This window comes from Neolamprologus multifasciatus, chromosome 15 (assembly GCF_963576455.1).
Source record: "Neolamprologus multifasciatus chromosome 15, fNeoMul1.2, whole genome shotgun sequence".
In the NCBI taxonomy this organism is placed as follows: Eukaryota; Metazoa; Chordata; class Actinopteri; order Cichliformes; family Cichlidae; genus Neolamprologus; species Neolamprologus multifasciatus.
In genome coordinates, this window is record NC_140453.1 from 27,426,817 (window position 1) to 27,453,348 (window position 26,532).

At 40.2% G+C, this 26,532-nt stretch overlaps 4 protein-coding genes and 2 long non-coding RNA genes across 11 annotated transcripts in view; 4 read left to right on the top strand and 2 right to left on the bottom strand.

The window, feature by feature from the left end:
• LOC146502308 (ankyrin repeat and SOCS box protein 2-like) lies at positions 1–5,451 on the top strand. 3 transcript variants are annotated; one of them, XM_085133949.1, is made up of 10 exons: positions 1–671; positions 1,084–1,437; positions 1,767–1,877; positions 1,968–2,137; positions 2,208–2,363; positions 2,920–3,165; positions 3,263–3,434; positions 3,986–4,556; positions 5,006–5,159; positions 5,263–5,451. In XM_085133949.1, exons 2-10 carry the CDS (start codon positions 1,091–1,093, stop codon positions 5,388–5,390), a joined length of 2,055 nt encoding a protein of 684 aa, XP_084990075.1. In that variant the 5' UTR covers positions 1–671; positions 1,084–1,090; the 3' UTR covers positions 5,391–5,451. The 3 variants fall into 3 exon arrangements, with proteins under 3 accessions (XP_084990075.1, XP_084990074.1, XP_084990076.1); XM_085133948.1 differs by having other exon boundaries at positions 3–444; XM_085133950.1 differs by lacking the exon at positions 1–671 and having other exon boundaries at positions 1,322–1,437; positions 1,771–1,877.
• On the bottom strand, positions 2,467–7,619 carry LOC146502309 (uncharacterized). 2 transcript variants are annotated; one of them, XR_014869570.1, is made up of 3 exons: positions 7,506–7,619; positions 5,244–5,922; positions 2,467–5,139 (listed from the first exon to the last, which is right to left on the bottom strand). It is a non-coding gene; the product is annotated as an uncharacterized LOC146502309 (long non-coding RNA). The 2 variants fall into 2 exon arrangements; XR_014869569.1 differs by lacking the exon at positions 7,506–7,619 and having other exon boundaries at positions 5,244–5,409; positions 5,879–7,206.
• lyset (lysosomal enzyme trafficking factor) lies at positions 7,498–14,706 on the top strand. Of its 3 annotated transcripts, none has more exons than XM_085133963.1 (2): positions 7,498–7,598; positions 12,122–14,706. In XM_085133963.1, the coding sequence occupies exon 2, from the start codon at positions 12,130–12,132 to the stop codon at positions 12,499–12,501; it is 372 nt and encodes a 123-aa protein (XP_084990089.1). In that variant the 5' UTR covers positions 7,498–7,598; positions 12,122–12,129; the 3' UTR covers positions 12,502–14,706. The 3 variants fall into 3 exon arrangements, with proteins under 3 accessions (XP_084990089.1, XP_084990088.1, XP_084990090.1); XM_085133962.1 differs by lacking the exon at positions 7,498–7,598 and adding an exon at positions 11,842–11,866; XM_085133964.1 differs by lacking the exon at positions 7,498–7,598 and adding an exon at positions 11,847–11,903.
• Positions 12,701–26,532, bottom strand: part of LOC146502311 (uncharacterized) — a 16,019-nt gene continuing 2,187 nt past the window's right edge. Inside the window, exon 2 of the mRNA XM_085133965.1 lies at positions 12,701–13,123. Coding sequence (XP_084990091.1) covers positions 13,029–13,123 — 95 coding nt within the window. The 3' untranslated portion in view covers positions 12,701–13,028. The remainder of the gene's footprint in view (positions 13,124–26,532) is intronic.
• LOC146502312 (uncharacterized) lies at positions 16,190–23,042 on the top strand. Its single transcript, XR_014869572.1, has 2 exons — positions 16,190–16,738; positions 17,444–23,042. It is a non-coding gene; the product is annotated as an uncharacterized LOC146502312 (long non-coding RNA).
• Positions 25,848–26,532, top strand: part of LOC146502313 (uncharacterized) — a 2,192-nt gene continuing 1,507 nt past the window's right edge. Inside the window, exon 1 of the mRNA XM_085133269.1 lies at positions 25,848–26,177. Coding sequence (XP_084989395.1) covers positions 25,849–26,177 — 329 coding nt within the window. The 5' untranslated portion in view covers position 25,848. The remainder of the gene's footprint in view (positions 26,178–26,532) is intronic.

The following is a 26,532-nucleotide window of genomic DNA, read 5'->3' on the forward strand; positions in this document are numbered from 1 at the left end:
TTTTTTTCCTGAGGTCTGATTGGTCAGTAAGTGGAATTTTCCTGCCATTGAGTCTCTAATTAGGAAAATAAGATGCCCTGGAGCAAGTTAGGTCTGCTACATTGTGATGTACCTTAGTAAATGAAGCAACTTCAAAATCCTGAAAAAAAGAGTTAAACCTGAAGTTAATCTGTAGCTCTGAGCAGGTCTGGGATTATTTTGGGGGTGATCCAGTTTGTGAAACAGCTCTTCAGCATTTGTTTGTGTGATACAGCTTCATGTGACTTTAGAGCAGTGAAGAGGTGGACTGGTCAACAAGCTCTGATAGCAGCTTCCTAAAATAAAACTTAAGTAACACCCCACCCCCACGCTGGGGTCAGACTAGATTACAGACAGACAGCTGGAGAACAGACGGAGGAAAGGACGAAGCTGAAACTCAAGGGAAACACTGGATTTCTGACAGTGGTAAACAACTTCAGTGACTGAAGCTGTTAGACTGAAACCTGACATTCTGTTTTTCTGGCTCTTTGTTTATCTCAGTTTGCTTCTTTCTGTTTGTTTATCTGGCCATCAAGATGGTTGTTATTAATTTTCTCCATTAAGCTGGGCTCTCTGCTTTAGGCTCTGAGTGCACGCATTAAAAGGTGCTTTTTGTGGGTAATTCCACTCTTCTCCTGATGAAAAGGATCCCTGTGAGTGTGCCACCAACTTCAATCAGAGCTGTTCTCAGATGATGATGATGATAAGATCTGTAAAAAACACAAAACTTTAACAGTAAAATAATCTGAGAGATTAATGCTTCACAAACTGGTTAAACTGGTGAACTTGAACTTTGAACTATATTACACTTTATGTCTCCAAGTGTTACCAGCATGTCTTTAGCAGCTGTTTGTCCAGTATTTGTTGGTAGTGAACATGGGGGCGCTTGAGTTTCCATGCTTTTAAGCTTGCAGGTAAACCTTGTTGTAGTTATTTTTTTTTAATCATCAAACCCTAAGTTTGTACAAAGTATGTTCAGAAAGACTTTGCAGCTTCTTTACGTGATAAAACGATTAAATTAGAAACAATAAATATCTGACTGGTCTCACTTCCTATTTGTTACAGTGCCATCATGGCAGGACCCAGGATCTCTCGCTCCACATCATCTGCTTCCAGTCTGACTTCTGACGATTATTCTCTCTACAGTAATCTGAGTGAAGAAGAGCTGCTGCAGCTTGCAATTGAGCGCAGCCTAACTGACAGACATGGCAACACCACCGAATCCAACACCATCAGTGCCAACAACACCATCAGTGCCAGTACCCCCAGCTGTATCCAGCCTTCTCATTGTCCTGACAAACTGAACCCAGCAGCCATAAACACAAACCAGCCAAGCCACAGAGCTCAAAATTCATTTCAAGCACAGACCACAGCACACTACAGCTCACCAAACCCGCCACCTCAAAAGCCTCCTGATCCGTGAGTAGCCTCCATTTTTATTCTTAGTCTCTTCTGACCAAGTATGTGGATAGTTGAATATATTTAGAGCTTCGGTTCATTGATGAGTTTGCATGTAGAGTGATTGATTGATTGATTGTTATTTAATGTGTTCTGATTGGATGCAGACCCTGTGTCCTTGTTCTCATTAGCTGCGGGTTCTGTGTCCTGATTGGCTGCAAATCCTGTCTTCGTGTTCTCATTGACTGTAGTTTCCTTGTCTGTAGTTTGATTGGCTGTTGTCTTTGTGACTGTGCTCTGATTGCTTTCTCTTTTTGGAACTGTGTTCTAATTGGCTGCTGTCTCGTCAGGAAGACATTTGATGGGACAATCAGTCTGTTTGTCACGGGTTCTGGGAAGAGGATGGTGGCATATCGCAGACATGATGGCGGTCTGGTCCACATCTGTCCCGAACCTGAAGAGTGAGTTTAGTTCTGCTCCTAACATGTACAGCCATTTGACTCACCTCTGAACAAGGTGTTCCAGTTGGCTGATTGGTCTTGTCACTGCAGGGAGGAGGAACCCTTGTTCAAAGCAATCCGTGAAGGTGATGTAAGCAGAGTGAAAGCACATGCAATGTGCCCAGGAACAAACTTGATGCTGCCGAGTAAACCGGGCTGGCTGGCAGTTCACCAGGCAGCGTGGTTCGGCAAGGAAACCTGTCTGCAAATGCTACTGTCAGGTAGGTTTACCTATTCAAAATTACAAAGAACAACTGAGCACACCTGTAATACCGTCTTTGGTTTGAGCAGCTCAGCCTGGGATGATCAACAAGAGGACAGAACATGGCGAGACAGCACTGCTGGTTGCCGTCAGTAGAGAGCATCTGGGATGCGTTGAGGTGCTCCTGGGAAGAGGAGCTGATCCTGACATCCCAAACTATGATAAAGAGACACCACTGTACAAAGGTAAAAGAGACAGGACACACATGGAGAAGAGAAACCCCCCCAAAGAAAACCAGAAATGATGATGCAAATGGATGAAAGGGTCCTAACCTTTTTTAAATGTAGGATTTTTATCCCATCTTCATAAGTTTTAATTAGGAGATTAGACTCTCTTTGACATCCAGTAGGAACAGCTTCACCAAGCCACTAAAAACAACCAATTTGACCAGCTCTGCATAAAATTTTAATCTACGTGGACTATATTTTGGAGATTGCCAATTTATAAACATAGACCAAGCAGTCATACCAGCAGGAGTAAAACAGGGAGATGATTTAATCTAACCCTAACCTAATGGACATCGTCTCAGCTTGAATCAACTGCATCTGATTCTTGTTTGGGTGAAATGTCCCTTTTATGTCTCCAAAAGTTGATTCTGTTCATCTGGACGTAGCGTTTTCAGTGGGAGACTGAAAACACTATGTTCAGAACAACAGAATCAACTTTTGGAGATTTACTTACCTGGATAATTGAGAATGCATCAAGATGTCCCTTTTATGTGTTTTCCAACCTAACCTATAGCCTGTGAGAGGAGCAACCCAGCAATTGTGGCAGTGTTGCTGAACCACGGAGTAGTGGTGAACACTCGCTGCATTCAAGGGTGGACGGCACTACAGGAAGCTGTTAGCCGAAACAACCTGGACATCTGTGAGATGCTCCTGAAGGCCGGCGCCAAACACAGCATCAGCAACATGTATGGCATCACACCACTCTTCACCGCTGCTCAGAGTGGGCAGCTCGCCACGCTACGTTTTCTGCTCAAACATGGTAAATAACGTGGTTAATGAACTTGTTGCACACTGAACACTTCTGTTGCCACTGAATTAACTCCACCTTTGACCCCACCCCATCTCCCATTTTGCAGGTGCTGACATCAACAGCCAGGCAGCTGATGGCGCGACAGCTCTGTATGAAGCCACTAAAAATGGACACGAACAAGTCGTTGAGCTTCTCATTTCCCAGAACGCTGATGCCAACAAACCAGGAAAGAGGGGACTGCTACCTCTTCATGTTGCTGCCCAGAGAGGAAGTGACACGTAGGTACACTATGAAATGTTTACTGAGTTGTGCAGACTCACTGGAGTTAATTTGGTATTTAATAGTGGCATTGTGTTAAGTGTGGCTACCTTGACTCCTCCAGGTTTTAGGTATCTGGAGCAATTTTAGGGAGCAACAGCATTAACCTTAAGTGTTCCCAGTGTTTCTAGACCAAAGTAGCGATGGGGTTTCGGCCACAAGTGGCCCAGATGTTCCTGGGCACAAGTGGCAATGTTTCTGGCCATGAGTGGCCCAGGTGTTTCTGGTCATAGGTGACCCAGGTTTTTCTGGTGCTAAGTAGCCAAAATGTTTCTGGCCATAAGTGGCGAAGTGTTTCTAGTTGTAAGCGGCCCAAGTGTTTCTGATTGTAAGTGCACTAGGTTTTACTGCTTGTACAGGGCCGAGGTGTTTCCGGTTGTAAGTGGATAAAATGTTTCTGGCTGTGAGTTGCCATTGTTTTTCTGACTGTAAATGCCCCAGCTGTTTCTGTCTGTAAGCTTCACTAAGGTGTATCCGTTTAGGCTAATTGCTAGGTGTTTCCTGTTCCCAGCATAGTCTCCATGTTGATCCCAGCCACCAGTAAGGCCAGAGTCCGGCGGACTGGCATTAGCCCTCTGCACATGGCAGCAGAGCGTAACCGTGATGATGTCCTGGAGACTCTAATTGGGGCAGGGTTCGATGTCAACGCCCAACTATCAGAGGAGTGGTCTAGGTTGTACGAGGACCGCCGTAGTACAGCACTCTACTTTGCTGTTATCAACGACAACATTGATGCTGTGCAAATGCTCCTGACTGCTGGCGCTAACCCAAACTTGGATGTGTTCAAGCCTGTGATGGTAGCAGCAAGGCAGGGCTGCATCCAGACCATCACACTGCTTGTAGAACACGGCGCTGAGATCAATGCTACCATCCCAACCCACCCCACTACTTTCCCTGCCGTGTACATGTTCTCAATGAAGTACCTGCCTATGTTCAAGTACCTGCTAGACCATGGAGGCAATGCCCTTTCCTGCTTCAATTGTGTGTATGGCAGTCGTCCTCACCCACCAGTCAAAACCAGTCGAACAGAGAGGGATGAACTCCATGATATCGACCAAGCTGTCCCAAGAAGAGGCATTCAGGTGACCTCTATTTTTCCTTTTAATTTTGTGTTTATCTGGTAAAATGAAACAAATCCAGGTAAAAATCAAAACAAAACTATTACCATAGCTACTCAGGTGGCCTTGTTTGAAACGGGGTATTTAAAGACTGTTAATGTGTGTGAAAAGGGGACATTTAAAGACCTAATGGTGTTTTAGGATGAAAGACCTCATGTTTAAAATGTGGCCTATACTCCGAGCCAGTCAAACATATCCAGGATAACTTTTTATTATCTAACAGTGATCATTAATATTGTACATAAGCCAGGTTATCTGAATCTAGCTCTGAGTGCATGCAGTTGGGCTGTATGCTTGGGTAATACCTGAAAGTACCATCAAAACCTTACTGCCTAATCACAGTACGGCCTTCAGGTGACCTCACGATAAAGTTAAGGTGTAACTAATTGTTTGATACACTCACGGACTGACAGTTCTGTGAGATGATATCCATCCCCAGTATCTGTCGATGGGCGGGGCCAATTATTGATGTCTTGTTGGATTACGTCGGCCATGTGACTCTTTGCTCCAGACTGATGGAACACCTGGACAGTTACTCTGAATGGACCTGCATAAAGGAGAAAGCAGGTAAATCAAAAAGTGATAACTGATTCTTCTGCAATTTTACTGATTTCAGTGTTAATAGTTATTCTAGTGTGTTTCCAGGCTAACCAGTCTGTGTTTGTTTCAGCTCCACCGCGCCCACTGCTGCAGCTCTGCAGGCTGCAGATTCTTCACCTGGTTGGTCACCGTCGGTTGAAGAAGTTGCCACTCCCTGGGGGTCTGATCCGCTTCCTGCAGCATCAGGAGTTGATGTAGATTGACTGATGTTTATAATCTGGATGGTTTGACAGAGAGTTATTGATTAGCTCTGATTTTTTTTTTAAAAAAATTGGTACCCTGATGGTGCTGGAGACAGCAGTGGTAATCCACTCTTAATGCTGCACAAACCTTCTTTTTTTTTTTTTAGTTTTTGAATAAATAAATGCCACAAGTGAAACCCCAGGGGGCACAAAGACTTGGCCTAAACAGCCAAGATGACTCTGAACTGTCTCTGACCGATTTTGAGTGATTCAAAGTCCAGACTCAAAGGGGTTTTTGTGTGTGTGTGTGTGTGTGTGTGTTTATGTGTTGTTTGATGTGTTGACATACTGCAAATCAATTTCCCATTGGGGACAATAAAGTTACCACTGAGCACTAAGACTGATCATCTGTGGAGACTCCTGAAGGTCTTCACTAACGACTCCCACCTAAATGGAGACCGAGAGGGTCTTTCTGATCAAGCAATGCAAGGCCTGCATATTTACCCAGGAATCATTTGAGGATCTGAAGGTTTCTTGTTCTGAATAATCTGAAAGAATAGAAATAATTATTTTTTAATGACAAAAGAAACAAGGAGAAAGACTGTGATCCTCATTTTCAACTCATGACATTGTGGAAGGACAAAAAAAAAATCAACTTGACGGGGAAATGATTAAAAAAAATACAAAAACAAACAAATATTCTGATTTGCTCAGGGTTAATATCCCGAAGAAGCAGACAAGGTGTCCAAAGCTTTCCTGTCTTCACTTTATCTAAACTGCTTTTTGCAAGGCTTGAAATTATTTGTTTAATTTGCTTTAAATGATTCTAGAGGCTTTATTTCCCAAAGTAATACTGTTTTTTATCATTAATTGTTCATAAATTGATAAAACAAATCTGACTTCACCAAATATTTTAAAAGGAACATACATCCACCCATTATTGAGTTGTAGGTTCTTAATCATACTTTTGTCCCTGAATATTTTAATTATTCCACGTTAAACTGGAATCTGGTTTCTTCATTCATTTTCACCTTGTTTGAGTGAATATTCTGAAATATCTTGATAAGCTCATAATTTAGCAGTGCTCTAGTGTAATGTTCAGATGAACAGAATTGCATCATCAGTGTACAGTGAGAGCATTTTCAGTCTGTTACTAGACAGATCTGTGAACTGTTACAAAGATTTGCTTGTTAGTCTGAGAAGCAGTGGTGATGGTGAACAGATGTTTTGTCGGCTGTTTTTGATAAATTGTTACTGAGCTGACAGCACAGCAACCTCTCATCTCTGTGTTTAAGTCTCTGTACCTCACTAACAAAGACTGCTGATTAGTTAATTGATTTGACTGTTTACTGATGTTTTGATGTAAATCGATTCTGTTTTATTGTGAAAGGGCCTTAAATCTAGCCTGGAAGAAACAAAATATTACTTTACCAGGAAAACAACCAGCATCATCCTGAATCGACTTCAGTCCCACTCCAGGTGACCAACTTTAAGGTCCACATTGAAGCAGTCCTAACCCGGTCCCAGCTCCTCATCAGATGCTGCTTCACCTCAAAGTCAACTCTTCCATTACCAGCCAGTTTTCACTGCCTGGTGATGGAAGAGGTTACACACATAATGAAAGTAATGGCTGCTATAGGTAAATTAGTGTGAGAGGAAACACCCTATATAAAAAAGTGTTTGTGTTTTAAAAGTTTGGGTCTGTCAGACTGGAAATGAGCTGCTATATTAATAAAGTTTAGGCTGTTTGAAGGCAAAGAAAAACTGTCTTAAAATCCAACTGTGTGAGAGAACAGACTGATCAATATCACAGCTTTATGATTAGGACACTGAAGAACTTGATGGCTTATATTTGATTATTTCATTAAATTAATGAAATTTTACCGAATTTTATCATCTGAGACTCTGAACTATAAGATTATTCAATGAAGGATCCAAACTGTCACAGAAACAAGTAAAAGGGAACAAAGACAAACGAACATGAAAATGATTAAAATCACAGTTTGTATGCAGTTATATTTGATTTCATACTGACTTGTAGTATTAACGCGCTAATGTGTAATGACGCTGTTTAAACAGCAGGCGGCACTGTGTAACACATGACGTAATCCTTTGGCATCAGATGACTTACCCGGAAGAGAGAGACGAGACTTCACGAGAACAACAGCGATCAAAACACGATCCTGTAGCTGGATTTTAATTTGAAATATCAGCGCGAAGGAAGGTAAGAAAACATAAGCTAACAGGCTAACAGGATGCTAACAGGCAGAGAGGAAGATGGAGGCTGGAAGGAAGCAGCTCAGTGTGTCGTGGTCGTCATCTACAGGGAAGCCATGCGAGCATCTATGGCAGCAGGAAACAGGGCCAAAGACACAGAGCTATTAGCAGGCGTTAAATCAGATGAAAAATGAATGGAGTCTGGTACAAAGCTCACAGCGTTAAGTTGAAATAAATCAGAACAGAGACGCAGAGCTACATGCTAGCACAGTTTGGATTAGAGAAAAATTAATAGTCTGGTACAGAAACCACAGCTCTCTGTTAAAGTAAATTAGTGCACGGAGCTACATGTTGGCATACTTTGAATTGGATCGGCGGTGGGGGAACTCCAGTCATCGAGGGCTGGTGTCCTTCAGGTTTTATGTGTCATTGATCCAAGAGAGCTGATTTAAATGGCTAAACTACCTCCTCTTTATTTCTTGAAGTTCTCCAGAGTCGTGGTAATGAACTAATCATTTATTTCAGGTGTGTTGACCCAGGGTAATATCTAAAACCTGAATGACACTGGCTCTTGAGGCTGGAGTTTATGGAACGCCAGGACTGCCATAATGAATTAATTAAATACACCATTAAATAATTAATTAAATGTGTCAATAATTAATTAAAATGGGAAATAATTAATTAAATAAATAGTTATGACACATGTAATTAATTAATTATTGACACATTTAATTAATTATTTATGTATTTCACATTTTAATTAATTATTGACACATTTAATTAATTATTGACACATTTAATTAATTATTTATTGACACATTTAATTAATTATTTATGTATTTCACATTTTAATTAATTATTGACACATTTAATTAATTATTTAATGATATATTTATTTATTTCATTTTGGCAGTCCTGGCGCCTGGCTCTCATCATGAAATAATTTTATCTGTCAACCTCACCCATCAAACTCAGGGGGCGGGGTTAACGCAGCCCATGCAGCTTCTCTAACATTTGATTGGTTGCCGTGCAAAGTAAGTCAAAACAGGTCGATCCTAGATAATCGACTTGTGTAGACTTGGGGCAGCCAGGTATCCCAGAGTGCATTTCAAATCACAGGCAGCAATGTTGGTGGTGTAGTTTTAAAATAGCCCGTTTTTCTGTCACCAACTACACTTTTAACAGTGTTTTAGCTGCGAATGTCGCGCTGTAATCTTCACATGTCGGGTCAGGTTGTCAACATAGAACATGTTTGTGCTCAGATGTTTTCAGAGATTTCAGTAGCTCTGCTAACAGTCAGCATGCAGAGTGCACCGAGGGGGTTACGTTAACCGGTTTGTTTACATATTCCACTCTCCGTGTTCCACGTGTTGCATTCGCAAATTCTCATTTTCACCGAACGATTGTCTCTTTCCACCTGGTCGTGTGTCTCTGTGCTTCTGTAACATAAAGAACGAGCTGACATTTTTCTCACGAAACCAGCGATCAGCTCAACAGGCCCTCAGTTTACCTGCATGCATCCTCCTCCTCACCTGTCAGCTGTTTAACACCTGCTGCTAATTCAAGAAACACGCCCACGTTACCTGGTGATAGTCACAGTTTAACTGGGCAGCCGGTGCTCGATATTACGCAACGTCAGCACATTTTTCTGCACAAGATAAGTAAATATAGTTTTTCCCGAGCGCAGAGCTGCTGGAGCTTGTTTCCCAACAGAGCACTTTATAGGCGAACCCACTTCATCAGCGGCTGATGTCCAATCACCGGCACAGCTTTGAAACCTCAGCTGAGTTTTAGCTCTCAGTGTTAAACGCTGGACTTAATTCACTCAGGTTCTGTCTGTCGGGTCACGTTTACTTCGCTGTTTTATTTACAACTGAGCAAATCGGTTTGGCTGAGGTTAAAGTTACGTTTCAGAACTGCACAGTTTTACAGACGTTTAATGGTTCACTGGCCCATGTGTTAGACTGAACCATTCGCTTTTCTTTATCTGGTGTGTTTTGGATTTAACAGTGAAGTTTGAGATTAAACTGACTTTTAAAATGTTTTTATACAAAGAGGAAAGAGAAGGCGCATTTCCACCGAGAGGAGCAGAGTTTCCAACTGGACAGAAATATTATATCATCTGTTTTTTAATAGGTTTTCTAAGCACCAGCGATCTGTTAGAATTTTTAGAGTTTACTTAACTAAAAATAAACGAGGTTAACATATAATTTGTGTGATTTTTTTTCTCTCTCTCTCTTTTTATTCATTTATTTATTTTTTTGCTTTTTCGGTCATGTTATGTTTAACTGTCAAAGGTTTGTTACAAACTATGAAACACGTGGTGCAGACTTCTGGATGTTAGAAGAAAACTAATACTGCTAATAAGGCAGGAAGGTGTCCTTTAAAACTAAACATGTTAGTAGGACTTTACATCATAGTTTATGAAATAACACGTGTATTTCAGTAATAGCCTACTGATTTCAGTGTAGTGGTGAACAGTCACACAGCTCACGTGGGTGTTATCTGTGATACTCCTTAACTATAATTTATCCAAGTTAACTTCAGTTAACTCTGAGCGGCTGGATCGACGGAGGTCAGACAACAATTTTACATGTATGATCTTAAAACAGGACACAGCCATTATCCGTCCTGGCCTCATATCAAATGTGAACGCAGACTGAGTCTATGTTTGACGTTTGCTTTATATCTAATCTTCCTCTCAAACATTTAAACAGTCTGCAGCTGAGGGAACACAAACTCAAATTGTCGGAACAGGTTTGCTCGTTTCTTGCGTTCATTTGGTAATTTATTAAATGTATAACTGTTATTCTAATCTGCTGCTGAGTCTCTTACGCTGATGAAAATGCAGAAAACACAGATCACGAACACCTGTTCAACCAATCGCTTTCATTCCACTTTGACAAACTGACGGTTCATCTACAGTGTTGCGTTAGACTGCTATATTTTTGTGTTCTTTATGCTGTAGATTTTCACGTCTCTGGAATAGTTGGCAGTATTAAGGATGCTTTTCTGTAAAATCATATTGATATGACCCGTGAATTATTCGTAGATGACAGTTAGATTAGTCAGCTGGGAAACTCTGTGTTACCTCAGAGAGCTGAAGATATCGTGGACATGCTGACCTCGCTCTGTGGTGTACAGGTCCGTTTACCCTCATGACTAATATTCACAATAAAAATATTAGCCGAACATCATGAAGTCTGTATGTGTGTCATAGTTTCGAACAACCTTTGTACAGTTAAAGCCAGCAATTACTACATGACGGAAACACCAACGTTATCTCTTTTATGCGTTTATTCACAGGTCACGCTGATTACTGAACAAAAACCCAAAGATCAGCTGTTAATCGAATTTATTTGCTCTCTCTCCTCATTAAACATGTTTTTAATGTTAGTTATAATTCAGAATTGGCGACTGAAACACGTAGGACACATAAGAACATCAGGAAATAAAACCCTGATAAATATAACCTCAGTAAAAGAAGTCCGTGTCAGCGGGGGTTATTACAGCTGTGTACCGGGGCCTGAGCCTTGTCGGTGGTAATAACAGCTCGATTGCTTGCGAGGCGAGCGGGTCTATCCACGCTTTGCCGTGAGACTGGGCAGACATCTCCGAAATCATCGAAGCACTTTTGCAAAGAGGCTGTATCTTGAGAAACCGACCAGACACATGAAGATTAAACCACTACATTCTCGGCTAAAAAAATATTAAAACTGTATTTGGTGACACACACAAACAGGGTTTTTCAAAGTTCAGTTCTGTTAGTTTCCACATGCTGGTTTTTGTGTGCTAAAAACAATGGCCACCAGGCCAAAGCAATGGTTTTGAGTCGATCAGCGTTAACCCCGCCCCCTGAGTTTGATGGGTGAGGTTGACAGATAAAATTATTTCATGATGAGAGCCAGGCGCCAGGACTGCCAAAATGAAATAAATAAATATATCATTAAATAATTAATTAAATGTGTCAATAATTAATTAAAATGTGAAATACATAAATAATTAATTAAATGTGTCAATAAATAATTAATTAAATGTGTCAATAATTAATTAAATGTGTCAATAATTAATTAAAATGTGAAATACATAAATAATTAATTAAATGTGTCAATAATTAATTAATTACATGTGTCATAACTATTTATTTAATTAATTATTTCCCATTTTAATTAATTATTGACACATTTAATTAATTATTTAATGGTGTATTTAATTAATTCATTATGGCAGTCCTGGCGTTCCATAGGAGTTCTCCACACCTGGATTAGATGAAAAGTACGTGGGAGCTGAACATTGTCACTGGAGACTGCAGGTTTTAAACTGTTTCTTAGATTTAAATCAGATGGAATTGAAATTGACTGGGGCAGAGATTGTTTATCTCAGCACTGATGGAGTAGTTATTTCATTGATCCTAATATTGATTGTTGATTTGCTCTTTTGGATGATGTAATGACCTCTGACCTGTTACTGGATATAAGAGCACTGATGAATGTTGATCCTGTTTTGATTTTTAATCTGTTTCTTCCGCAGTATGGAGGATGATGAACTTCCGTCAGAGGATGGGATGGGTGGGTGTGGCTTTCTACTTGCTGCTCAGCGTCATGGCGGCGTACTACATCTTTGAGGTCCACAGCTTTAGTTTGGAACGTGTGCAGAGAGCAGGTACCAGCCCATCGGCTCCACCTCCCGCTATCACTGTCCATGGGTCACCACTTCCTGTGTGGATGTGGGCATTGATCTTCCTGCTGCCATACTTGCAGCTCTTCCTCTTCTTGTTCTCTTGCACAAGGGCGGACCCCCGCGCTGTTGGATACTGTGTGCTTCCTGTCTGTATCGCCCTTCTGTACAGCCGCCGCCATGCTGCCAAACTGGCCAATCACAGGGCAGCAGGATCGCTCATCGACACATAGGGGACAACCAATCAGAGAGCCTCCCACGTGATGAGGGGTGGGATGACAGCAGGACTAGTTTGTGATGTCACTTCCTGTGTGCCTTTTAAACACTCCTACAAGTTTTGCCCAGATTGCGGCCTGACAGGAAGTTCTGCTGCTCTCAGTACAGACTCACAGCACCCTGTGAAAAAGCCCCTCCCACCAGTGGCAGCCAGTCTTTTTCCTTTTTTTTTTTTTTTTTTACTGTTGTGACATCATGGTGAACCCTGTGTTGTGATTTGTTGCCTGGCTGTGAGTCACTTTATTTTCATTAGTTATTTGTTTACTGACAATGCAGTGATGTTGCCATGGTTACTCGATACATTATTTAGGTTAAGGTTAACTGAAAACCTCACAGCTGACAGCCAATCAGTGAGCAGGATTCCTCCGAAATGTGGTACTTTTCTCTATTTAATGAGTCACATGAAACACTGTTTACCTTGACATCTTTATTGTGTCGTCAATTTAAAAAAAGAAAAATCAATGTGAAAGTGTTCTCAGGTGTTTCAGGTTCGTGATCTTTTTGAGGGAGGATGCACTTCACAGTTCTCTTCTTCCTCAGCGTTCTCGTCTTCTTCACTGCTGTCTTCTTCGTCCTCATCTGTAACAGGTAAAACAGCTAGATGATGATTCTACATTGAACCTGGAGCATCAGACACCTGCAGTAACCAGCATCCTGCCAATTCACCAATCAAAGCGATCAATCCACCAACAATAAGTCTTCAGTGACAATATGAGTTAGTGATTCTGATTGTTTGATCAGGTGAGACAGGTGCTGACATTCATCAGTGCTCATATTTATTTATTTTTTAAATGAAACCTTTATGAAGTGAAAACAAACATTGACAAAAGGACACAGACAGAGGTCAGTGCTCAGGTGTGTACTGGTACGATTATGTTTTAAACATTGGGGGTTTTTTTGTATTTTTTTTTCTGAGAATAAAACAAAGCAGCTGTACGTAGATCCGTGTTTGTGTCATTAATCATCAGCACAAACTCCGGATCAGATTGTGGATGTTCAGGATGAGGTTGTTGTCTAAGCACCACTGTCTAAAGTGTTGGATCTCCTTTGTAGTGCTAACCAAAATAAGCCAGTGTGAGCTCAGGTTCAATGTTTGTCTCTGAAAACAGCGAGACGCTTCAATTTTTGGAAGTGTCTCGCAGGGCAATTTTTTCTGTGTTAAGGTTGTGCAATTTACAGTAAACAATGTGCTCAGAATTGTGTGACTTGTTTAAATACTCTTCTGTTGAAAGTGAAAGGCTTACAAATACATATGCATAAGTCCAAAGATCCTCCTGTTCACAACTTTCAATCACAATCTGACTCTGAGCATCTTTAATAGCAGATTTTTAACAAAAAGAAATCTTTGCGCTCTGCAGACATCAGTAAATCTGACCCTAAATGTTCCTCCTCCTTTAAAATTCCAGCCTCTGTAATGAAGGATATTTTTACAGGCTGTTCAACAACAGGGTTAGAACACGTTATGAACTAAGATGTTTTGTAGTCCTTTTGTAGTCCTTCTCCAGCACATTGTAGTTTCAACATGGCAAACATCTCACGTCATATCGTTAATGAGAGATGAGTGCAAAGCCATTCCAATTGTATGAAGTTACCAATTCTCAGGGGTCTCTCCTCTCTTTTCTTGACTCAAGTCCTTAGCAATTCTCCTGTTTACCTTCCCTTTATATTGGTAGGCAAAGAGATTTGGAATAGGAAGTATGAGGTACTCAAAATCTCTTGAAGTTCTCCAGAGGGCTGGTAATGAACTAATCATGTGATTCAGGTGTGTTGGCCCAGGGTGATGTCGAAAACCTGCAGGCAGTGTTAGGAAGGTTATTTTTAAAATGTATTCCACTACACATTACAGAATACATGGCCGAAAATTAGGGCTGGGTATCGTCACTGATTTCTAGAATTGATTCGATTCTCGAGGTCTTGAATTGAATCGATCCACGATTTGATTTGATTTGAATCGGGGAAATTTTGCTTCAGACAGTCAGAAATATTATAATTCTTATCACGTATCAGTACATTTCCATATTTTTATATCTATAAAAAGAAAGCTGACACTTGTGAGACTTTATCAAAGGTGTAAGCATCACAGCAGATGCCTTTGTGTCAAAGTAACTGAGGATAAAACACAGAAAAACATGAAGGTGATTTTCCTTGCCTGGGATTTTATAGCAGATGACCTTAACTATTCTGCAGTAGATCAAAAATGAAAGAATACCATTAATTAACATATGAACATTACCTGATACTGCTGAAGTGAAGCAGAGCAAAGTTACAGAGGTTTTATTAGAGACACAGCTAAGCGTTTTGCAATTTTGCAGAATTTTTACAAAGTTCAGTAGCCTATTGAACACAGAAATTGGGCTTTCTTTTCGGAAGTAAGTACAAGGAAAAAAAACAGCAGTCGACAGATTTTTAGACGAAGCGTAGTTTGTCAGTATTGTTTGGAGAGAAATAAAACTTGCAGCTTCAGAATCTAGCACAAAAAGGGCGTAAAAACAAATCACGGAACCGCCGAAACATCAGAATCTGTCAGCCCCAACCGTGTCCGCGTCGTTGGGTGAGAAAGGCGACATCTCACTGATTCTGATCCGTTGAGCGGGTCCGTGCTTTGTGTTTACATCTTTGTGCAGAATCTGTTTACCTGCCCTCATTTACTGTTTTAGCTGTTTGGTGGTTGTTGAAATTTTGTGAGGTTTAAAATGAGATTCTGGCGTTTCGGGCAAAATAAATGTATATTTAAAAATCGATTCAGGATTTTAATGAATCGATATCACGTTATCCAAGCTACAATCGATTTTAATCGAGAAAGCAATGATCAAAACCCACCCCTACCCAAAATGTATTTTGTAACGTAATCTGTTAAGTTACTCAATGACAGTAATGTATTCTGAATACTTTGGAATACTTAATATATTGTCATGGGTTTTACAGCTACATGAATGTACTATTGCTGTGTTATATTAGTATTACTGAAGGCTACTTGCTATAGCAATACCAACTAGATTTTTAAATCTTAATATAAAATGAGTAACAGTATGGTGGACATCAGGTAAGGCTGCACTTTTTTTGCAGTGATCTTGTATAGAAAACTATTTCTGTATCATTAATATGTTTTCTTTTTGTCTGTTAATATTCATGTGGAATTGCAAATGATTATTTGTAGCTAGCAAGTTGTTAAAGCTATCCATCAAGTCTAAAAAAAGCATGTTAATATGTGGAGATCCTGAAGGCTGCTCCAAAAATGATCAGATTATATTTTAAATATTTGTTCAAGTCTCTTTCAAACTCCAGCTGTTTATTTTAATATTTACTAAAATAAAAATAAAAGCGTTCTAACATCTCACTTGTTTGTTTTTATTCAGGCATACATGTGTACTATGTTTATTCAGAGAGATAAAGCTTGTGTTTTAGTCACGTAGTGTGGTTAACTGTATGAAGCTTATTAGACATTGTGAAACAGATGACATTTAAAAGCAAATTTTGCTAAGTGCTTAAGATGAAATTTTAAATACTTTTTTTTCTTAAAGAAATCTACTACATTGTGTGCAATTTTTTTATGTCATGTGTAATTTCCATTGCAAATATTACTCAAACTTAAATTAAGAGGGAATGGCAGTAAAAACTCCAGAGCTGTGATGCCATCACGTACATAGAACAATCGCGCTGCGTTCTTGGGAAGTTTGTGCTTCCTTGTGAGTCCGGACTCGCGTACCTGAGTACAGTGGTCCCTTGCTATAACTCTGTTCACTTTTCGCGGCATCGCTGTTTCGAGGATTTTTTTTGTATGCAATTTTGCATGTTTTTTTTTTAGGGGGGGGGGGCACAAAAAGTTGGACTTCTAAAGGAAGGTAGAAGTTACCGTATTTTTTTGGACCATAAGGCGCACCCTCTCCACCGAATTATAAGGCTTATTAAGCGAAACAAAACCGTCAGATAAGTATCTTGATGCATGCTCAATCATCCAGGTAGATGTCAGATAAGTACTCAACTCATTCTTCTTGCTTCCACTGCCTCCACTTCCATACATTGATTGATTAATGGTGAATTCTCTCGCAGGTGCTCTATTCCCATGTTCTGGACCTGAAAACAGGGCTTGGTCTTTGGTTTCATTCTGTAATACTGGACTTATTTTTCTACGAAGGTTTGAACTTTGAAAGTGTTTAAACAAGAGAGAAAAGTGTGAAAATGTTCACAAAGTGTGTAATGAGGGGTTTAAAAGCCTTAAGACATGTTGACTGTAGTCATAGCAACTGTGCGAATACTTCCGTGCTACCTCTCCCAAAATGGCAAAAAGAAAGGCAGAAAACAGGAGCTTTCTGAACAGGTGGGAGACAGAATATCTGTTTACCTATGTAAAAGACTGACCTATTTGTCTTGTATGTGGAGCTAATGTGGCTATAACCAAGGAGTACATTAGACGACACTATGAAACGACACACCAAGACAAGTACAAGAACCTGGACATGATTCAAAGGCGTCGGAAAGCAGAAGAGATGAAAAGAAGTTTTGTCTGAAAACAGACTATGTTCAAAAAAGCCATATCACAAAGTGAGGCTGCTGTAAAGTTTAGTTTTATTGTGGTAGCAGAGATTGCAAAATCAGATGAAAGTTTGTGACCTTGTGTGCCCAGAGAAAAAGCAAACATTTTCAAATGTGAGCCAGAGCAAAAACACAGTAGCTCATCGCACACGTGAACTTGCCACCAATCTATATAAGCAGCTGATGGAGAAGGGAAACCATTTCGTTGCATTCTCTCTTGCTGTGGATGAGAGCAGTGACGCCTCTGATACTGCCCAGCTTTCAGTCTTCATCCGTGGGGTGGACTCAAATCTCTGTGTTATGGAGGAACTTCTAGGATTAAAATCAATGCATGGCACAACCACAGGGAAGGAAATATTTGAAGAGGTTTCCAAATGTGTAACTGAAATGAAGTTGCCATGGGAAAACCTTGTGGGGTTAACAACAGATGGTGCACCAGCGATGTGGAGTCAAAGGAGTGGACTGGTGGGCAGGGTACGGGAGAAGATGCAAGCGGAGAACTGTGCAGGTGAGCTAAATGTTTATCACTGCATCTAGTGCTGGGCGATATGACGATATATATCGTGTGGACGATAGAAAAGTGTCTATCGTGCCATTTGTCTTCTATCGTTTCTAACCTAATTTTATAAATTATGACATAAAATATATCATTAACCCTTTAAAACCGGTCGGAGCGGGCACGCTCCGTTTTGCCTAATTATTTTTAAATCCCTGTAGAACTGGAACCATGTAAGCTAGCGCAATAAAAAATTTTTGCATAGGAAACTGGAGGAGTTGTACTTACATCTTATGCCATCAGCTTGTCCTAGGTCACGGTTTCTTTGCACATATAGCTTTGCAAAAATTGCATAAAAAGCACTTGCAGCAACAAAAACATAATATTCCAGAATCATGCTTTGCCGATCCGATCAGCTGTTCATAACACTTCCTATTTTGGAAGTGTTGTTGTTGGTCAGCGCGAACTATTGCTTGTCCGCCATTACCTGCCCGAAACCAGAAGTGATGTCATTTTTGCAGAAAATTTAGTTTTTTTTTACCTTCAGGGCCTTATAAGCCTATGCTGGTGTTTTTAAAAGTTATGTTTAACTTTATGCTTTTCTGTATCATTTCTGGGATGCTTAGAACTCAAATTACACTGTTGGAAATAGTTTATTTTGATGCACATGCTGTTTCTTTGCAGCAAGTTGGGAAAAGAAAAACTATAGCCAGCCGAAGATACAGCAGTCTTTCATACAAGGCTCTTATGAGAAAACGTCCCAGCGCCATAAACAAACCACAGGAGCCATCTCACGTTACATTTGTAAAGGCATGGCCCCTGTTTATGTAGTTGAGAAGGACAGCTTTCGTGACCTCGTCAAAGTCCTTGATCCGAGGTACATTATGCCCGGTCGTAAGCACTTCAGGAAAGTTGAGTTGCCTCGCTTATATGACGCATGCCGGGCCAAAATAGAGAAGGATGTTTGCAGTGTTGTGCATTATGCCTTGACGACTGACCTATGGACGAGCAGAGATACGCAGCCCTACATGAACGTAACCATCCATTTCATTAACAAAGACTCCACCCTCTGCGCTCGCTGTTTACAGACAGCGTACTTTCCAGATGACCACAGGTCAGGTGGTATATCGTGATATACATCGTTATCGTGGTATAAAATAATTCATATCGTGTTAATATTTTTTCCATATCGCCCAGCACTAACTGCATCAAACATCAAGAATCGCATTGTGGCACAGCCCTAAAGATGGATTATGTTATGACCGCAGTAACACGAGTAGTTAACTTTATAAGAGCCAAATGTCTGAATCAGCGCCAGTTCAAATCTTTTTTTGAGGAGTGTGGTTCAGAATACGCAAACGTGCCGTATCACACAGAGGTGAGATGGTTAAGTCGAGGAAAAGTACTGAACAGGTATTTTGAGCTACATGAGGAAATATTTCAGTTTCTGGAAAGCAAAGGGCAAGACACCGCTGAGCTCAGGAAACAAGAGTTTCTGTGTGAGCTGGCCTTTATGTGTGACATCACAAGCCATCTCGATGCGCTGAACCTACAGCTTCAGGGACGGGGGCGTATCATCACGTGTACACTGCGATGAGGGCTTTTAAAACTAAATTGTGCCTGTGGCAGAATCAGATGCTACAAGGAAACCTGGACCATTTTCCCTGCTGCCACACGATGAACATGCAGATCTCTACTGCTGTGGTCCCATGTGCACAGTTTGCTGAAAAACTCTGTGTACTCAGTGCTGAGTTTACCCAGCGATTTGCCAACTCTGATGCCCAGAGATGTCAATTTGAACTGCTCAGTAATCCTTTTGCATGCATCAAGATGGTGGCAAACGCACCAAAAAACTTCCAAATGGAGCTGATTGAACTTCACACGCTGAAGTCAAAGTATGATCCCTGACACAGTGTCTGACCGATGAACACCTTCACTCGGTCCTGAGGATTTCCTCAGCTCAGAGCCTGAGCCCAGAAATTGAGGATGTAGCATCCAAGATTAGATGCCAGGTATCTGGCTTAGACACATCAGAGTAGATCAGTATACAGCAAACTTAGCTATAATTAACATTTTTTTGTGCACATTTTCTTACTACTCCCAGACATGGGCTTGAATGGTTTCACGTTCAATGATACTTTTATTATTTAATTGCTTTATTTTTTTTATTTTTATATTTACTATTAGCCTGTGGAAAAAGTTTACTGTTAAAATTTAATTCAGAAGGCTGCAAATACAATTTTTATTTAAGAAATGAATTTCACTGATGTGTTATTTAAGTGGAATTTTGGTTTTGCATGTGTGCAATATTAAGTTATATAAGTTATATATAGTTTAGTATTAAGCTTTGCTTGTTCTACATTGAGTTTTTCAGCAAAACTTGTTTGAGTCCATAAGAAAAGATTCATTTTTATATCTGGAGGAAGATTTTTTTTCAATAAATATTAATGTTAGCCCGCGACTTTGTTCCAGTTTTGAATTTTGGCCCACTGTGTATTTGAGTTTGACATCCCTGCCTTAAGACATCTATAATAATTGTAAAAAATGAAGTTGGCTACTTCACGGATTTCACCTGTCTCAGGTTATTTTTAGAATGTAACTTCCGCGAAATACGAGGGACCACTGTATTGAAAAACGGCCTAACAGTCTGCAGTGAACTAACCACACCTAACACCAGCTAACAATGTTAGCTCGGTGGAGAGTATCCTTCATTAATAGTAATAAAAATCACACAGCAATAGTACATACTAAAGTTTCGCACATTACAATCTTCTTATGAAGTGGTGTCGGAAATGCATTCCTGCCTGTGGACTGCTGGCTCTGGGTCCATTATGTAAATGACGCCACCAACATTAACAGGACACTTACATTACAGCCTCTAATTACGTGTTTTGTTTGGGTTTCCAGCAATTAGAATCAGAGAAACTGCATTAATCCCAGATAGAAATTGAGTAAAAAAATAAAATAAAATAAAATAAATTTAAAGAAGGGCCGCTGGTCGTACTCGAACGTGGGCTGGCTGCTCTCAGCCAAGCAATATATGACTACATTATGTGTAGAACTTTGCGCCATCAGAAATGGTATTTGAATAATATAAATTTGAATTGCAAAGATTGAATCTGGATTGTAACTTGAATAAATGCTTTTTAAAACTGAATTTGAATTAGCCTAATTTGAAATTCAGTGTTTTGGTTTGAAAATGATCGTCACCTAAATTGAAACAGAATTTTATATTTTAAAATGAATTAATTTGCCTTGAAACTGTATTTTATCCTTTAAAAATGTAGCTCTCGAATAATTTCAGTTTCACTTCTCACCATTCAGTTATAGTTCTACAATTCAATTTCAGTTCCAAAATTCAGTTTTTTGGCACCGGTTCTGGTTCCAGAGTAATCGAGAGAAGATTAATAGAACTACATTTTACCAGGGGACCGAAAGTGTTACTAACGGGAATCTACAGCATCTTGAGCTGAAGTTGGAATAAGACTTCAGAAGTCATTCATCATGTCAAATGACCAGCGGATAAACTCTCAGGTTGGTAATAAATGTATTACATGTATTACATAAACAAGCGTCATGTTAACAAAGGATAGTCCTACAGTAACTTTTATGCTTATAGAGATTGAAGATGTGACGTCATTCAGGGGTAAAACCGCAAAGGATTCTGGGAACTCGTGGCAAGAGGTACTAGCACACAAAGGCTTTCAATTGAAATCAGTTACACAGCAATAAAAAGAAACACAAAAAATGGCAAGAAGCTGTTGTATTATTAACTGCAATAGCCGGTCGCATGACAGCCACGGGAAGCCGACGGGTAAAGAGATGGGTTGTTATCGGATTACGTCATTGAAGAGAAATTGTTCAAGTCATGTTTCCGAAGTAGCAAAGAGCCGGCAGATGGCCTGGATTGCAGCCATTCGAAGACCAAATATAACGTCCCAGAACACTCCAGCGCATATGTTAGTCTGCTCCAAGCATTTCCACAAAGGTCAGTCTTCTGTTGTAGTTAATACGTCATTTTTCTTAACATAATTGGTGATATAGGTTACAAGCAAGTCTGGCACTGAACAGAAATTGTCGCACTATGCTCCTTTGTTTATTGTGCATAAATAGTGAATTTTCCTGACAGAGTATTGCGTTTCGCTTCTGTTATTACCATGGTACATTGACAAAAACATATACTTTTATTCACAGGATGAAACTGTTTTTTGTATCACTTATTGCACAGTAGGATTACAGCATACAATATTATTGTCACTGCTACATTTCTGTAATGCGTACCAGAAATTATTTCCACTACTAATTAATTACCATTTAGCTCAAAGGTCCTATTAATAAACTGTTAACAAATGTGTATTTATGAAGACGATTGTGAGACTGGTAAACTTATGATACGTACGATGGTCTTTCGCTCTACACGGTGCATTTCAAGGTCCTGTACCCATCCGTCGGTAAACTGTACCTGGGCTTGTTGCAGTGACCTGAAGTTACTAAAACCTTCATGAGTGTATGCACTCACTCCAAGAACCGTATAATTATAAATATGAGCGTGGTGAAAGTTGGGCAGCACGCTAATGTATTTTGTCCACTCTGTGTGCTCGTAAGGGTCTAACCCTTTCACTCATGTTATTTTTTCCTCGTATCTTTTCTTTGACTTTTCATCAAGTCTGTCTTTGTACGGACCGTCATTGTTCTCCTTCGTTTTGTACATACCTTTTTTGGGGGCCAAAGAAAAAGCAAGAAGGTATTGGAACCGGAGAATGAACGTTTTGCGGTGCTGCAAATGCTTGCATTTGATGCAGTACTTGGATTGTTTTGCCATGAGTTCCCGGCATGCAATGCGCAAAAGTCACGTGGTCTGTCAATCTCTATTGTAGCTGTTAGCTAAAAATGCTAATTTAGTGTAGTTTGCCCTGGGTTCAGCTTTGACAAACAAATATGATCAACTGTTTCCAGTAGAATTCCAAAGTTTTCATCTTGTACCCTCTCAGAGTCCCGTATGCTTGCAGAGACCCCTACAGTAGGGGAACACGCAAATGAATGTCCAAACCATTGTATTTTAGGTTTATTTATGTCCTATGTCATGTTTAGGTGGAACTAGCGAGCTAACTTCCTGTTAACTTGTAACTCCGTTAAATTTAAGAAATTCTGTTTACATGGAAGCCTGGATGTTAAACTTAATTGTTACACCTGGTAAAGCAGCAACGCTGATCATTTTATTAAAGATGAAAGAATTTAGACCGTTTTTAACTCTCAGTGTTCGTTTGACTTTGGGACTTGAAGCGGACGAAGTTTTGGACCCAGATTACTCCGTGAAGCTCCTCACTATGGCAGCCGTAATGCTCTGACAATCCATCAAGCAGTGCGGCTTACCAAAGTTGTACTAAAACATTTTTTAACAGATTTCTGCACGCCCAAATCGGTTCGAGGTCAGTAAGCACAACCAGAATTCATACATAAGGCACACTCTCGATTTTTGAGAAAATTAAAGGATTTTAAGTGAGCCTTATAGTGTGGAAAATACGTTATACAGAAGAAAAGAACATATCGCGATATATATCGTTACTGCACGTGCTTCAAATTATACCGCGATATGGATTTTAGGCCATATCGCCCAGCCCTACTTACTTCCCTCTTCTATGTCACTGTGTCAGCATCTATTTGGGGTTGGGAGTGGAACAGAAAGTAAGGAAATCCAAAGTGCCATTAAAACTAGGAGAGGTTCTTTTATTTCAGAAGAAGGGGTTATTAAAAGGAATTCAAAAGAAATGACCTCAATGCCATATTTTATTTAGGAACCCTAAAGAGCACTTTGCAAAATAACACATTCTTATAATTTCACCCTCTGATGGGCCAAGCTACGACTGTCAGGGATGGTGATGTAGGGTACAGAGGATGTGAGAGTATGGTCAAGTAAATGTCTGTTGTCTAGGTGAAGTCACAAGAGGGATCAATGGCAAGACATAGAGATTCAGTATCTTCAGTCTACAGTGGACACTCCACTTCTGGCACAAAACACCTGAGGTGCCTTGGTGACCCAACAACTTGTTTAAAAACAAAAACAAATTAAGCATGCACTCAGTAACCTAAGAATTATTATGGTAGTTAAACAGTGATAGTCACATATCATATCACTTCAAACAGAGGTGATCCAGTAATGCTGCACTAATGAATTAGACTACCTATTCACTTTAGCTGAAGTTATTAAGTTACCTAAGGAGTTGGGATGGTGTGTAAGACATAAATAAACCTAAAATCCAGTCGGGCTACCAAAATCTTTCTCAGCCCTGCCCGTCGGGATATCATAGGAAGTAAAAATATATGTCAATGCCTTTGCTTTCTTTCGCAAATGTAGCTGAGTAATTATGTCATTGGCATTGATGAGCCTCTGTCAATATGTGACGTATTGAAATCGCGTTGGAATTTGCACTTGTTTTTTACCTTCAGGTTCACTTTGCAATTGCGCACACTGTGTTTAGAGAGTGGCAGTAGGGGTGGGTTTTTATAATCGATTTATCGATTAAAATTGATTCTGGCTTGGATAACGTAAAATCGATTCATTAAAATCCTGAATCGATTTTTTAACATAAATTTATTTTGCCCGAAATGCCAGAATCTCTGGTTAAACCTCACAAAATTTCAACAACCACCAAACAGCTAAGACGATAAATGAGAGCAGGAACATGGATTCTGCACAAAGACTTAAACACACAGCGCAACCCGCGGATCAGAATAAGTTAGATGTCGCGTTTCTCAGCTGACGGTCGGGGCTGAAAGCCGACAGACTCTGATTCTGATCTGTCGGCGGGTCCGTGCTTTGTGTTCACGCCCTTTATGCGCGGATTCTAAAGCTGTTAGTTTGATGTCTCTCCAAACAATATTGACCGAACCAGCAGCAAAAGAAGATCCAAACTACGCTTCACATAAACATCGTCATGTATTCACTCTGACTTTTACTGTTTTGCTTCGACCACGATGCACAGCTCTCTCTCTCTCTCTCTCTGTACTTCAAGAACAGTTTCGAATCGTGGATCGAATCGATTCAGGACATTGTGAATCGGAATTGAATCGATTCTAGAAATGGTAAATGGTAAATGGACTGGTTCTTATATAGCGCTTTTCTACTCTGTCCGAGCACTCAAAGCGCTTTATACAGCTAATCAGTGACAATACCCAGCCCTAAGTGGCAGTACTGATTGGTGAGTGACGATTAATTGCGCACCAATTCCTCTGCAATCCTCTTATCATTTATAGCAGCGACAGGTAATAAACCAGTCCTCATCACAGAACAGTGCTCTTTAATGAATGCAGCACATAACCTTACATCGTATAGGTAACAGGGAGACACATCGAGTTATCAGTTAGCCATCTTAACTATATTCTAACTCTACAATTTCCCGACTGCACTTTACTCTTGTTTCATGACACCACCCTCTAGTGGTGCAATATGGTATAGTCAGACAGGACACAACATCACTCACTAGCTTACTCTTCAAATGTGGCAAGTGAAATCTCCCGCAGCAAGCTTAAACGTGCTAGAGGTTGATTGCGCAGAGAATAAAAAAAAAAAATCACTGGCATGTGTAAAAACAAATGGATTTACGCAGGTATTTTAGTTCTGCTGAGCCAAAAAAGACAGGTCAGGATGAAGAAGGGACAGGCAAAGAAAGGCCTACCACAAAGCGGAAAAGTTACGACAAATCAGACTACGAGGCAAAAAGAAAGCACAGTTTTTTGGTTTCATGGACAAAAGAATTTCTGTGGCTGCAATATGACAAGGTGAATGACATGATGTTCTGCCGGGTGTGTTGGGACCAGTAATTTTAGGAAAGACCCCATCAGAACCCATGAGAAATTTCTGCATCACAAGAAATGCATTGGTGCTCAGTCTGCAGCATCTTTCCCAGAACAAACACCCATTGCAAAAACATACTAAAAATAAACCAAGCACAACAAGAAGTCCTGAAAAAGCTATTTAGAACTGTGTACTATGTGGCAAAGAGTGAACTACCATTGGCAAAATTTAGCAGTCTTTGCAAACTTCAAAAAGCAAATGGCCTAGATCTTGGTTCCACTTACCTCAATGACCATGCTTGCAGAGAGTTTATTGGAGCAGTAGCACAAACTTCAAGAGACCAGAATAAAAAGGAAATTCAAGAAAGCGGGTTCTTATCCATTCTTGCAGATGCCAGTACAGACACTGGTATAATAGAACAGGAGTTGGTTCAAGTCAGGTATGTGAGAGATAATGGTGACATAGCTACATGATAGATACATGATCAAATTTCAGCCAGTCAAGAGTACAAATGCTGCAGGTATTTTAGAGGCTATTGATGAAGCAGTGAACACCATGGGTATCAGAGAAGACACATGGAAAAAGAAAGTAGTGTGTGCAAATGTTGATGGTGCTGCAGTGATGATGGGTGAGAAAACAGGAGTAGCTGGGAGACTGAAACAGAGGATACCCCACATCATAACAATCCACTGTGTGGCACACAAACTAGAGCTAGCTGTGCTGGGTAGCGTGAAAGGCTGTGACTGCCTGGTAAAATTTGAAGTTACACTGAAAACCATCTTAAAGGTGTACTACTATTCCCCAAAGAAGTGAAGAGAGCTGACAGAAATAAGTGAACTGCTAAATGAGAAGCTGCCACATTTCAATGGCCTGAAGAGCACACAGTGGGTTCCAAGCTGGCTGAGATGTCTGAAGGCTGTGGAAAAAAAATTACACTCCCACTGTTGTTCATATGGAGAACATGGCAGAAGGAAGTGATGTCAAAGCCGAGGATGCAGCCAAGGCTAAGGGGATGGTGCAGAAGATGAAGACTGAGAAATTTGTTCACTTCCTGCATTTCATGTTGGACTACAGTACCATCTTATCCAAGTGCTATACTGATTCTCAGCATGAAAACCTTAAAAAAACAACAACAAAAAACCCTAAACATCACACGAACAAATC